Below are 13,098 nucleotides of genomic sequence, written 5' to 3' on the forward strand. Positions count from 1 at the left end.
ATATACACAGAGAACATGGCAGGGTATTTCAGGCTTTTTATTAGCACTAGGTTGGAAATCACAGCATGAGTGAATTTTCTGAGATTCCAAAAACGATTATCTTACATTGAATTGGTCTGCTGTCTCTTCCTTTTTGGCTGAATTCTACCTGTATTGCTAGTTTTCAGATTCAGGACCCTTACATAAATCCATTTATGAAGAGGAATGCTTTGATCGAACTTGTGTAATCATTTGGATATTACCAAAAGTCAGTAGGATCTGGCCTTTCTGTACTCTTAGAGTGCAGAATGTGAAACTCAGACCTCATCTATGCTAGAGGTATGTAACACAAAGGGCCAGAATGTGTACAGATGGGCTGCTAAACCTGTAGCAGCAGCATGCTGATTAATAAGCCAGTAGAAGAGATCTTCGGCAGCAGGCTTCAGCAGGATCCTAAACTTAAGGTTTTGATCCAAGACCACATTGGAAGAACACAGTGAAGAACGATCAGCTGAGTCGCCATTTCCCGCAGCACACTAGCACAGAGGTGCCACTGAGCTTTCCCAGTCACCACACTGCCGACTCAAGTGTGGGGCTGAAGGTGCTGCCAGTGCTTCCAAGTCAAAAAGCTGGCCGAGTTACATGTGTGCCAGTAGCCAGTGGCGCAGGCACGTGGCAGGTGCCGAGGATATATACAAACCCCAGACCACGTGAGTTAGGGGGTGTCTTGTCAGATGCAATGACTGTTACCACAGTCCCATTCTGATAACCCCTTGCAGTCACCACCCAGATCCCTTTCAGTTCCTTTCATAAGCACCATCAGGCTGTCTTTGACTGCCTAACTGTTGCAATATGTTCAGTTTCTCTAGATGAAGGAGGGAGATCAGTTAAATATTTACAAAATACAGAAAAGGGAAAGAGAGCAACTGCAGCAGACTAGTAAATTTTTGCTAAACAGGAAAATACTGTCCCTTAAGTCTCATAAAAGTCTTGATGACAGCTTCCATGGCACTGTAAACTTGAACTAGTATCCCTTTTTAGTAATACAGCCTAGCACCAGTGGCAATGTTTCAGGCTAGTCCACCTTATGCACTTGCCCCATCAGAATCTAGGCCCACTACACCTTGACCACCTCCATCAGATTTTCCAGAATATCCTTCTCCTGTAAAGTAAATACGATATTATAACCCAAAGAGTTGTCGCAATGAGGTTTTGAGTCAGATGCTCTGCGTGGGATTGACTGTCTTGCATCTTCCACTTAAAAGGGAAATAGTTTTCAAACACTTCGTGTCCAATGTAGACCAGGATTGAGTTCATTCCTGAAAGTAAGCACAGGTCATACCATCTGAAAGAGCAGGTATGAGCTTGCTTCAGAGTAAGCAGGCAGGGGCATGCCTGGCTTATGAAACAGAGTGGCACCAAGACAACAGCAGCTAATCATGACAGCTCATGTTACTTGCCCCAAAGATGCTACACAGGTCTGTTTTCAAATACAGTCTGAGGGGTTCTCTCCCTCAAAACGTTTATAGAGAAGAAATACAGACAACCTCTATGCTAAATTGAAAATGCAACCAAATCAGTATCCTGCAATTTTACTGACAAGAAGAACAATCACAGTTATTGTCTTCAGCACGGCCAAGGGCCAACCTATTTGGTCAGATCTGTTGCCTTTGCAAACAAATGCTGACTGCCTTCAAAGCTCTGGGATTTCTGGTAGGAGATATGATACCACGCTGTCACCCTACTCATCTTCCTGTCCAGACACCAGACACCAAAGCTGCTGAAAGGTTTCCTCTGCTGTGGGTTTGCATTCTGTACTCAGACGTTTGTTAAGAGCCCAGTGTGGTTAAAACCTCAGTGGGATGCTTTGGGAGACAGGCTTATCTAAAAACACAGAGACAGAACCTACACAGCTGCCCAGGGGATTTCATCTTCCACATCTTCAGAAGTGGTATTGCTCTGTTGACAAGCCTCTGAGTTTCCCATTAGGTTACCCAAGTCTCAGCAGTCCTTTCCAAGACCAACTACGAACCAGCTGTGGTATTTTGCTTGGTACTAGGCAGCTGTTCCCTGGGACCTTAGCTTGAGACCAAACTGAGAACAGTCATTGGGCAATAGCAGCTTCCACCCCTCATTTGAAAACTTGATAGTCCCTCCTAAATATCTTGTCTTGACTGTCCCAGTTCTACATGAAGATTCAGCTCAAGTTAATCATTCTGGCATCCTTCAGGTTACCTCATTCTAAATTCCAGCTCTTTTAAAAATGAAGGAAGCACAGAAAACCTAAAAGGCTAGTATCAGTGCAGAAAGAATTGGAAGCAATATGTTTTTGGCTGTGATTTTACTGACCTGGGTAAAAAAATGGAGCACCTGACCACAGTCTCTTGACATCCACCAGGTAATATATCAGCAATAAGAGGATGAAGGCAAAGCAGCTCATGGTTGTCACATATGATACTGACCTACACACATTTTCAGTAGAAAGATTATTTAGAGAACTATGTGATACACACAGATCTCAGTATAAGAAAGGTAAAACATTCTCCAAGGTAAAATAGTACTTTAACAAAATCATACTAAAAGTTGTATCTCTCTGCTTACCATAAGTTCTTGTTTATGGGTATAAACCCTTCTTCTTTAGAGCATTTTGTCAAGATTGCAGAAATAATTCCCTGAAACAGAAAGTTTCTAAAGTTTATATATCCACTGCAACATATTTCAGAAATACTACGTTTGCATTGCATAAAAATACACGTCTATTAAAGAGCTACATAACTACCTGACTTACCATTACTATGCTCCATATGACGAACCGACTCATAATTTGTTTGTGCTGGTCTTTGTAGAACAAGATAATTTTTCCTGCCTAATATAAAAGGAGTACAAAAAATTAATTAATGCCCATAAATGTAACTACATTTCAAGAGCCAGATATATTTGCCAGCAGCTACCTGTGCTAAGACAGAGAACACAAATAGAATTTATATCAACTAAGTGGCTGAAAGGCTCAGAATGGGAACTCTTTGCAAAGAATGGACACAGATGGGGAAAATACATAAATGCAACCCACTCGGCAGCAGAGGTGCACCTTTTCTCCCTTCCCTGCTTATGTTAACACTAAGGAAGGGGACAAGCAACTTCGTTAGGTTAACCCAACGTGACTCAAGCTCCCTCCCCCTCACCAAGGACTGCACAAAGGACCACCACCACGTTGACTCCCCAGCCAGCGCCAACAGCTTCTCCACAGCGCCACGTCACATCCTGGCCTGCTCAGAGCATGCGCTCCTTTTCACGCACCACTAAGAAATGTGTCCTGATAACTCAGTCCTCAGTGTCACAATTCTGTTCCAAGCTCTGCCCCACAGAGATTCCCAATATTACTACCCAGTGTTTACATACAGTAACATTCCTTTCCCAGCACAAGAGCTTCAGTTTGGTTGACAGCTGCTGCACAGAGAGAAAGGTCAGCAATGACTAACTAGAACTGCATCAAAAAGCATCACAATACCCTATTTTAAACACGGTGGTGAGCTGTGAGCTCTTGATGTTGGTAACACTAATGTGTACTGCCACCTCTCTTGTGTCTGGAAAGGTGAGCACACCCATAGCACCTATGCAAGATGGCTAACACTGCATGTCAAGCAGAAAATTAGCAATGGGGAACATGTTACAGCTGCAGCCTTTGAAACGGTATGTTTACAATGAAGCTTTGAAGTCTATGCATCTCTTGGCTCCATTTTCTAACATGCAGAGCCAGCCTAATCCCAGCATAAGCCAGACCTTCAATCAAGCAAAGGAAGTTTCCAGGTGGATATTTTGCAAACTTCTTGTGTCCATCCCTTACAAAAACTGAGAAAAAGTCTTGGTTTATCTAATGCAAGCTACTGCCAGGTCAGATTCTACTTGTCTGATGCTCACCTCAGGCTAAGTCAGCCTGAAAGCATTGCTCGGGAAAAGGTTTTGTTAGAACCAGTCTCAGCCTTAAATAAAGAAACCAAGTTGCCTCCTCACTTCCAAAATACCTTCACATCTTCCCATTATAGCACACAGCCAGAAGGAAAAGAGGTACCTGCAGTCCCAGAAATGCCATAAAAATGGTATTTATGGTCCCCAGGATCCCTTCGGGATCATATGGCATCGTTGTTTGGTAAATCACCTTAGAGAGAAAACAGTTGTTACAGGGCACCTGAGCAACCAACCTCCTTTCTCCTCCATCCCCTTGCATATATGTCCTGGCTTTGGCTAAACCATGACAATGTATTATTCCCAAGCCCCTCCTGACAGCTGTGTTCAGCACTCGCCTGCAGCTTCATACTGCAAACCAAAAGTTACTTACACTTGAGGAGGGATGCTGATATATATGGTTTTCTCCAAGAAGCAAACGATCAATGTAACCAGCTGCTCCTCCAGTGCAGTTGGGATAGTTTCCAAAGTCTCCAATGCCCCCAGGACCCAGATAGCCCCTAGGACAGAAGCAAACAGGTTATGGCACAAAGTGTTGGTACACTCCACTTGCACTGGTCCACTGGCCCAGCACACTAAATGCTCGCCCTTTTCCCTGGCCAGAGGCACACACTGAAACACAGGTCCTACATGATAGCTGGCTGGTGGCCACCCTGTTTTGATCACCGCAATGTCATGAGCAGCTGGGTCGTGAGGGGCAGGCAGTATCAGGAGCCTAAAGCAATGCTTCAGTTCAGCCCTGGCTACCCAGCCAGCTGCTCCATGTGCTCGGATGGTGCTGACCCTTTAAAGGGACAAAGACAGAGACAGGGATGACATTGTGATGATCATATATCGCTGTACGCAGACCTCAGGGAGATTTTAATCCTCTTCTTTACATAGAAATGAACAATGATGTCACCTTTATAACACCTGATACTTTAGTACCAAAGTAAAGTTTTTTTCATGTGTTGAATGCTCCCCTTAACCCTGCTGGCCTAAAAGCTCTCCTTTTCATTCTTTCCCTATGGCTAATAAAATGCATGTTCTACTCAGTAGAAGAAAAACAATCTGCTGCCCCCCTAGAAAGTAGTCTGAGTGCACAGTCTTACCTGGGACAACCTGGCACTGGTAACAAAAAGGTCAGGCAGAGCCAAATCGCTTCTAACATCAGAATGAAAATCCACTGGGGCCAGTAGGGGAGAATATCCTGCAGAGCAGGACATGGTGTCTCCTGCATGAGACAGAGGGAGGGGGGTATTAGCTGACAAGTAAAAACCATGCCCTTGGGGACATCCTGTACTTGCTGGCAGGCAGCCCCCCCAGATGCAAGAGGGAGTTGTTGTTGTTACAAAACTGGGTTCTACCAACAGACCTTTCATCTTCACAAATGATTTCCAGACACTTAGTTGCTTGGGGGAGGGGGAGAAACAAACCAGAACAAAAGCCCACAATGTTTTTCAGCTTGGAAAATGTCAAAAGGAATTTTGATTCATGAGTAGAACAAAAGCCTTTTGGGAAAATAGACTCCAGAAAGGCCAAAAAGCAATATTACTTTCCCCTGCTGTGAAAAAACACTGCCAAAATTAACCGGACAAAGCACAGGCCACAGGACTCAGCACAGAGATGCCTGTCCCTGGGGTCTCTTGGTGGTGGAAAGTCATCAGAAGTGCCTGGGAATGCCTGCTTCTAAGCACTATCTGAATGGATCGGTAAAATCCTCAAATACAGCAAAGCTGGATGGGATAAAATGCAGACTGGGACACTGAAGGGTGCGTGTTCCCCAAAATTTTTGCTAGGTCACACTGCACTACACATCAGGTAAGATGCTACCTGTTTTCTCATTATTTCTCATGTGTTCTTTGTACCCAAACAACAGCAAAAGCTCCCAAGCCCTTCTGTATCACTTGTCATCTCCCCACATAACTCACCAAGGTCCCACTCTCAGCTCCAGCTTTTGTAAACAGGAGTTCGAGAGCAGCAACCACCAGGTATGTGAATCCTAGCCTCTGGAGCACCCCAGGAATACGCAGATTATCCCAGGACACTGGAAAACATGCAAGCAATGCAGAAAAGGAGCAGACATGGGCTCTTCTGTAAATACGAAAGCTGCCCTTCTCCAGGGAGAGCCGAGACCCACTGCACCTGCAGGTACAAGGGACACCTCCACTCTGCCACCCCACTTTCTGCAAACCATAACCCTGGGGAAGTCACCACTAAGGTGATAAACAGTGGTCAGCGCAGGGCTCAAACAGAGAGAACTGTGTCAGTGCAGAACTGACTGGTGCTCTACAGGATACCATCAAACTGCCCCCATGCAACTGGTCAGTACAGCAAGGCTGACACTGTTTTCTCAACCGCCCAGCCAAGGAGGCAGGAACAACAGTTGCAGAAATACAAGGAAGAGAGCAAGTTCCACTCACATGGTCCAAGGCAGTAATTGGGATTCACAACTATGATTCCCAGCAGGATTAGCAGAAAACTCCTCCAGAGGATTTTCCCAAGCACCTTCTGCTTGGAACTTCCCCACCTCAGCATGGAGCTCAGTGACAATGATATCGATGTCCCCATGATGAACACAAACCTGGAGACCAGAGCAGAGGGGAAATGGAGCTGACAGATGCCTCATCACATATATGCATAACAGCAATCACTAAAGCTAACAGAGTAGCCTGCACTGGCCCAACAGAAATGCATGGATTGAGTGAAGTTGGACAACTTCATTTCCTCTGATGGATAGGAATTCTCAGACAACTGAGCTTGCACTATGGGACCTTTCCACCTCTTTCAGTGGCCAGCTGAGGCAATAAAGTTCAGGGAAGTAACTGCATTCTGGTCTTTTTACAGCAATACATATGCCACCATAAAATTCCATTACCCAAAATTAAATTAGCATCTTCAGAGCAGTAAAACACAAGCTGCAAATCTATCATTCAAATTCAGAACTGACCCGCTCCTCCCCTCTAGACTAGGTTCACAGTCAAAGTCCAGCTCCCACCTCCAAGGATAATCACAACCAGTGTATTTTAGAAAAGAATGCTAACAGCAGATGGGGTAGTTGCTTCCCCAAAGACCATTCTTTGGTCATAGAGAGATTAGCTTAATCCAAAATTCCCTTGGCTATTTTATCTCTGGATATGCATTAGTCTAGCTTTGAAACTTGCCAGATTGACTGCCTTCAACACAGTAGTGTGGCAATGAGCTCCTCAGGGATACTGTACTTCCACCAGCAGGGTAACTCTGGGCCTCCCACTGGCATTGTGTGGGGGGAGGAAGAAGGATGTGAGACAGCCACAAGCCCTTAGCTCTTCTCCTGGTTCATAAGGATGATGCTGTTATCTGGAGGGGCAGATTCCTATCAACCTTTTAACACAAATTCACCCCTCCAAATACATTTCCACATGGAGGCATGGTGCATTTAATATTCTCCTTGCAACCCTTAACATAATCACTGGACACAAGAATATTCTTCAGGAAGACTTACCATGGAAACACCAGATCTGCCACTGTTAATCCTACAGAGAAATGGAAGGAACATATTATTTAGCTCGAACTCTCCCTAAATTTTAACAACATTATTGTTGAGTTTCCAGAGAAATTGCAGGCTGCTTGCAATTGTTTGATGCCCCAAAATCGAAAACATTATAAAGAAAACTTGCAAAGAGCTAATCATCTTGATTCACTGCTTTTACCATTCTTCAAAAATAGGGCAGAACTGATGGCTGTGTCTTGGAAAAGACTTCAGGGATAGGATCCTTGCTGTTCTCCACTAGGTCAGCACAATGCCTGACCCCTTCACCATCAGCTTGTCTGTCAAGGCATTATGTTTGTACAGCATCGAGCACCATCAGCTTGACTGTGGTCATTAAACAAGAAAAGTTTAAGATATGAACCTGTGTCCAAAAATGAAGTTTATACACAGAGTGTAATCTGAAACCATCCCATCAATGTGTGATAAGCAGGACTATAGACTGCCGCAGTTAAAACCCAGATTAACTGTCTCAATTGTACTTTACCATTCCAACTCTCATGTTTGAAGAACCAGTATTTTCCTCCTCCATAGTTAACAAACACCATAATTATAAGAGAGAGTCTAAAAAGACAACAACAAAAACACACACAAAGTATCACATGTCAATGAAATATGTATATATGAACACACCTCAATGTTTACCTCCATTAAAACATTTCTAACTGTGAGATCTGATTTATTTTATTTTTAAAGCAAGATTATGTACAAGGTTTCCAGCTTTGCCAACCAGGAAGCAGTGTTTCAAAGACCATGGGTGGCGCTGAACCAAAGCTAGCTCCTTCACATAGCATTTTTGCACTGAACATATCTTGTTCTTTTCCACCCTCTGCCACAACTTTAATGTTTCCTCAAACTAGATCAACTGCAAAGTGTTTCAGAAAATCCGAGAATTAAAACCCTAATTATCTTCCAAGTAAAACAGACCCCTTGAACTGTCCATCTGCTGTATATTTCCATACACTGTCAAACCACCATTGGAAAAACCTCATTCCCCTTAGAAGAGCTGCTTTTCAGCAAGGTCTTATGCTCACCCTCTGAACGTGTCCAGGGAACGCAGCCGCTGCCGAGAAGCTGTGCTCCACAAATGCAGGGTGGGATCACTGCTAATGGAGTCTGTTGTGTTCGGGGACCCGAGCTCCTTTGGGAACAAACCAGACACACGAAGGGCAAGTCAGCAGCTGCATCAGCTGCCTAGAGAACAGAGGTCAGCCAACTACAAACTCTGACATACTGTGTTTGTTCTCCCCATCTTCCTCTTCCTTTTGCTTCCCCACTTGCTACTTCTAACCCCTTCATGGCTCTACCATATTGCAATAATATTTCCAGCTGCTCCACACTCCACCTTTGACCAGGGTGGAAACAACAATGCAGTGAAAAGAGCTGTGTTTGAAACTCATGAGAGCTGGGTCCAGGCCAAATCAGCCACAGACTTGCCATCCCTGCGAGTGCTGCTTTACAACAGAGCTGAGCAGATCCAGTTGCTGACTCTCAAAGAAGATCCATCCCATTGGCACTTGTCTGACACCACAGAGAAACTGTTTAGAGAGCTAAGCCAGCAGAAAATAAATCCTTTTAAATGCAGGAGTGGCTTCTTTCCAATAGAATTCCCCAAATCCCTCTGATCAGCCCCAGCATAAAGAAGCAGACATCGCAGTAACACAGCTATGGAGATGAACAACTACAAGAATTGCTGCAGAGTTCTGCTCCCAAGTCTTTTGATTCTAGACAGGTCTGGACCTCCTAGATGTGAAGCCCAGACTACAATGATCTATCTATATTCTAATACAAAACATGGCTTACACAGAAATGCAAACTCTAGGGCTGACAGAGAAATCTTGATGGTAGATCCTGCTAAAATTCCTACTGTGCTGGAAGCAGCCATGAAAGCTGGCATTTCTTCCCTTCACTTACATTGTCTATGTCAGAAGGGGACAGTATTTTCACCAACACATTTGCTTCAAGGGAACTAAAGAGGACACACACAAAGCTGTATGTTCAAGACTTGCAACAGCTCTACTGGGAATCCACTAAACTTGCATGGAAGCCCAGTCTAGCACTCTCCATTGACATAAAACTGCCTGTCTGACAAGATTTTCCAAAGGGGAACATGCACAAGGGGAAGATGATTAGCAATAAACAAGTCCCCAGATGTCCGGATAGCGTGTGTTCCTCAGAGATAAAAACACTACAGAATGTGAATTAAAGATACTGTGGTCACTCACAGAATTAATCAGACGATCAGTTTCTCTGGGGTTCAGTTTCTTGTAAACCCAGTTTCTGACTGGATCAATTCTGAAAATTAGTAGCAGTTTAAAACACAGAACAAAACAAGACGTACTTTATAGCCAATTTCATCTTAATATCAACTATTTAGCAGCATAAATAAAAAGTTGGTCAGTCCCTATTTCTGTTTTCCCCGCTCACATACGTACCACTGAGATTCAACCAGTACCTAAGACCTCAGTTAAGTCCAGCTATGGAATTACACTGCCATAAGCTCAGCTTTGGGGGCTTTATTCTCCGCTTGTTTACAGGCAGGGGTGGCTCATGTCATTCAGTACACAGGATGGAAGGCTGCATATGCTACACATGCTTAGGTCCCACTGACTTCTACCACTGATTCAGGGATAGACCCAGGAACAAGTCACGACAGGGTGAGGCAGGGTGTGCACAAGCTTACAGCAGACATCACCTGCTCCACAGTAACTACTCCACGCGCAAGATAAAAAAGGCTGCAAGATAAACCTCAAGGGAAATCTTACCGCTCTGTATTTATTATCATATGGACAGCTACCACAGCTTAACTTGTAGATGGCAACCCGATAACAGGATCTGATACACAAGCAGGGCTACAGTGGGACTCTGAACCACTACCACACTATGACGCGTGTTTTTAAACTGGCAGCCCCACTTCACGTGCGGGGAGCTATTACAATATTGTTCACTTACTTCATAAAAAGGCGCCCGACAATCAGCATAGCAAGGATGCCCATGTAAACCAGGAAAGCAAAGAGAATAGCTACATGAAAGACAGAAGAACACAACTCTATAAATGATCTAACAAAACCATTCAGCAGCCTGGGCTTGGCCAAGTGTAACACAAACACGACAAAAAGCCCGACCCACCAATCATCACACCACCTTCTCCATGCAATACATACCCCCAGCTTGAGTCCCAGAGAAAAAAACAACCACAACATAACAAAAACCCAAAGCAACCCAAAACAAAAGCAAGCTAGTTTCAAAGTGTAGCTCAGTGACTGCACATCTTGGCATAAAAAAGGTAAAATAAAACTGCACTGCATCACAAGGCAATGTTGAGGAAAGTCGATGTGCTATACGTTCTGAAGGAGAAACTAGAGATTTAGAAACAGCCTCAACATGAAGATGACAGGGGAGAGGGTAATACACCAAGTTTGCAAGCGTGGAGAATTTTTCTTTACAGCTAGAAAACTGGAAGGACTGAAGAATAACCTAATGTAAAAGAAAGGAATGGAAGAGACGTAGATGAGAGTTAGAAACAGCCCTGGAAAAGAGATGAACAAAAAAGCAAGACTTGAGGTTTAAAATTAAAAGTGCAGTAACACACAACAATCCAAATACTGTATGAATTGTTTCCCATTTTGTGATAGAAGCAAGACAGAGGGAAGGAGACGGAAGACTCTGTGTACATACATAAACATGCAGGGAAACAGGAACTAACTACAAAAATACCTCCCTCCAGACACATACCCACTGATTTTTCTGGGCTATCCCTGCTGCAGAAAGGTTGTGGTCATACAGTATATCACGTGAAGAGGCCTGATCCTGGTCAGGGCCTCAAGATGGGTGTATAAAACGTAAGGAGGTAAGATGCTGAGAGAGAAGAGGAGCAAGCCCATGACACATCTTCAGCACAGCATGAGTGGCTGCACAGGCTTTTTAGGAAGCTGGTTCTGCTGGGAGACATGCAAGTTGTAGAATGAAAGGGGAAAACAGAGCATTACATACGGAGGTAGCTGTTGATAGGGCCTTCATTGATGACTAGGTCACAAGAAACAGTTTTGGTGCTTGTACTTAGGGTCTTTACCACAAGGGAATAATTGCCAAACTCTCCAAAATGATACTGAATCCTGCAAAGGATAAAGGAAACGAAACTTGCTGAGCCATCACCGCTATGTGCGGGTACCACAGCAGCATTTGGGGTGCTGTAAGCCTGAATGCGTGTAGGAAAGGCAAGCTGAAAACGTGGCCTAACAGTGATCCAGCAAGGCGCTGCCTGGCTCTGCCTTTGCCAAGCACTACCCTTCCTTAGCCCAACACTGATGCTTTACCACACATGCACTGCCTACTACATCACCTGTCTTCTTGAACTACAGCCTCTCTGCAAGAGAAACCAGCCGCTTGCACATGCTGGCTCAATGCATACCATTTCGGCTCCTGCTTGCGCCTAGATCCTTTCAGCACAATTACAACGTATGTCACACTTACAGCAGTGGGGGGAAGACTGAACTCTAGGTCTAAACAGTCAGGAAAAAGGAGGTGACGAGCAGGCAGTAAGTAGGCACCCGGCTTCAAAAAAACAACCCCAAAATATAGGATAGAGCTATTCAGGTGTTCTCTGGGGCCGCGCCACGTACTTGCAGAGCTCTCTGTCACCCGTGGAGCCGCTGAGCGAAAGGGTGAGCGGATGCTGGGTATCGACCGTTACCACCACTGTGCCCAGTTTTCTCAGGCTCCCGTTGCTTGGTGGAACGAAGGCCAGGAACTGGTACGAGCACTATGGAGGAAAAGGGTAAAGGGAGCTCATTAGTGCCAAAGGAGAGCGAAAGGGGGTCCCGTTCTGCACAGCAGCAAAGACAAGGGAAGATGCCCAAGGGCTGGAGCAGCTTCCGCCGCGCTGCGGGGCCTCCCGGCGTGCGGCTCGGCGGTAAAACCGAAGCCAAACAACCAAACGAAGCTACGGGGGGACGCCAGAGAAGCCAAGCAGCTCCGCCGAGGGCCGGGGCAGGGCTGTCAAAGCGGAGGCGGGGGGTGACACACACACACACACACACACGGCACAGCCCCTCCGCTCACCTGGTAGCAGGCGCCGGAGAGGGCGGCGAGGCGGAGGCCCTGCGCGGGCAGCTCGTTGCGGACAAGCAGCAACGCCTGGTCCATCCGCCCCAGGGGGCGCCGCTCCGCCGCCGCCCCCCCGCGGGGCCCGCGCCTGCTCCCCTCCGGCAGGCCCTCCCCGTGCGGCTGCGTGAGGCCGGGCGCCATCAGCAGGGCGCCCAGCGCCGCCGCCACCGCCGCTGCCGTCAGCCCCGCCGCCGCCGCCATGTCGCCGCGCCCCGCCCCGGGGCGGTGCCGGTGCCGCCGCCGCCACCGCCCTGCGCGGCCGCGGCGGGGCCGGGAAGCGCCGTCTGTCCTCCCCTCCCCCGCCGCGGCTGCTGTTTCCTGGGGTCAGGCCCGTGGCCGGGCCCGCCTGTTTCGAGAGCCAGGAGGATGAAGAGTGAGGCGAGCGTCGAGCTTGAAACCGCTTTTAACGCAGGCCGTTGCCACGCGTGGCACTTCTCGTAGGCTGCAGGCTCAGGTCTGCAGTGTCTGCGAGGCCATCATGTAGCCTGCAGTGAAGAAGCCCCACCGGCGTGCATCCCTGGGCTGGGAAGAGGGTCCTGCTT

General features: G+C 46.3%; 1 protein-coding gene across 1 annotated transcript; it reads right to left on the reverse strand.

Moving 5' to 3' along the window:
• Positions 1-1,116: 1,116 nt before the first annotated feature.
• On the reverse strand, positions 1,117-12,757 carry HGSNAT (heparan-alpha-glucosaminide N-acetyltransferase; the record flags this gene model as incomplete). Its single annotated transcript, XM_081999264.1, has 17 exons — positions 1,117-1,298; positions 2,329-2,441; positions 2,581-2,651; positions 2,768-2,845; positions 4,049-4,135; positions 4,316-4,442; positions 5,034-5,155; positions 5,853-5,968; positions 6,345-6,505; positions 7,406-7,436; positions 7,938-8,014; positions 8,485-8,591; positions 9,676-9,745; positions 10,403-10,472; positions 11,444-11,565; positions 12,073-12,212; positions 12,512-12,757. 17 exons carry the CDS (start codon positions 12,755-12,757, stop codon positions 1,117-1,119), a joined length of 1,920 nt encoding a protein of 639 aa, XP_081855390.1.
• Positions 12,758-13,098: the final 341 nt, after the last annotated feature.

This window comes from Phaethon aethereus, assembly GCF_964289735.1.
Source record: "Phaethon aethereus genome assembly, chromosome: 4".
NCBI classification, from domain to species: Eukaryota; Metazoa; Chordata; class Aves; order Phaethontiformes; family Phaethontidae; genus Phaethon; species Phaethon aethereus.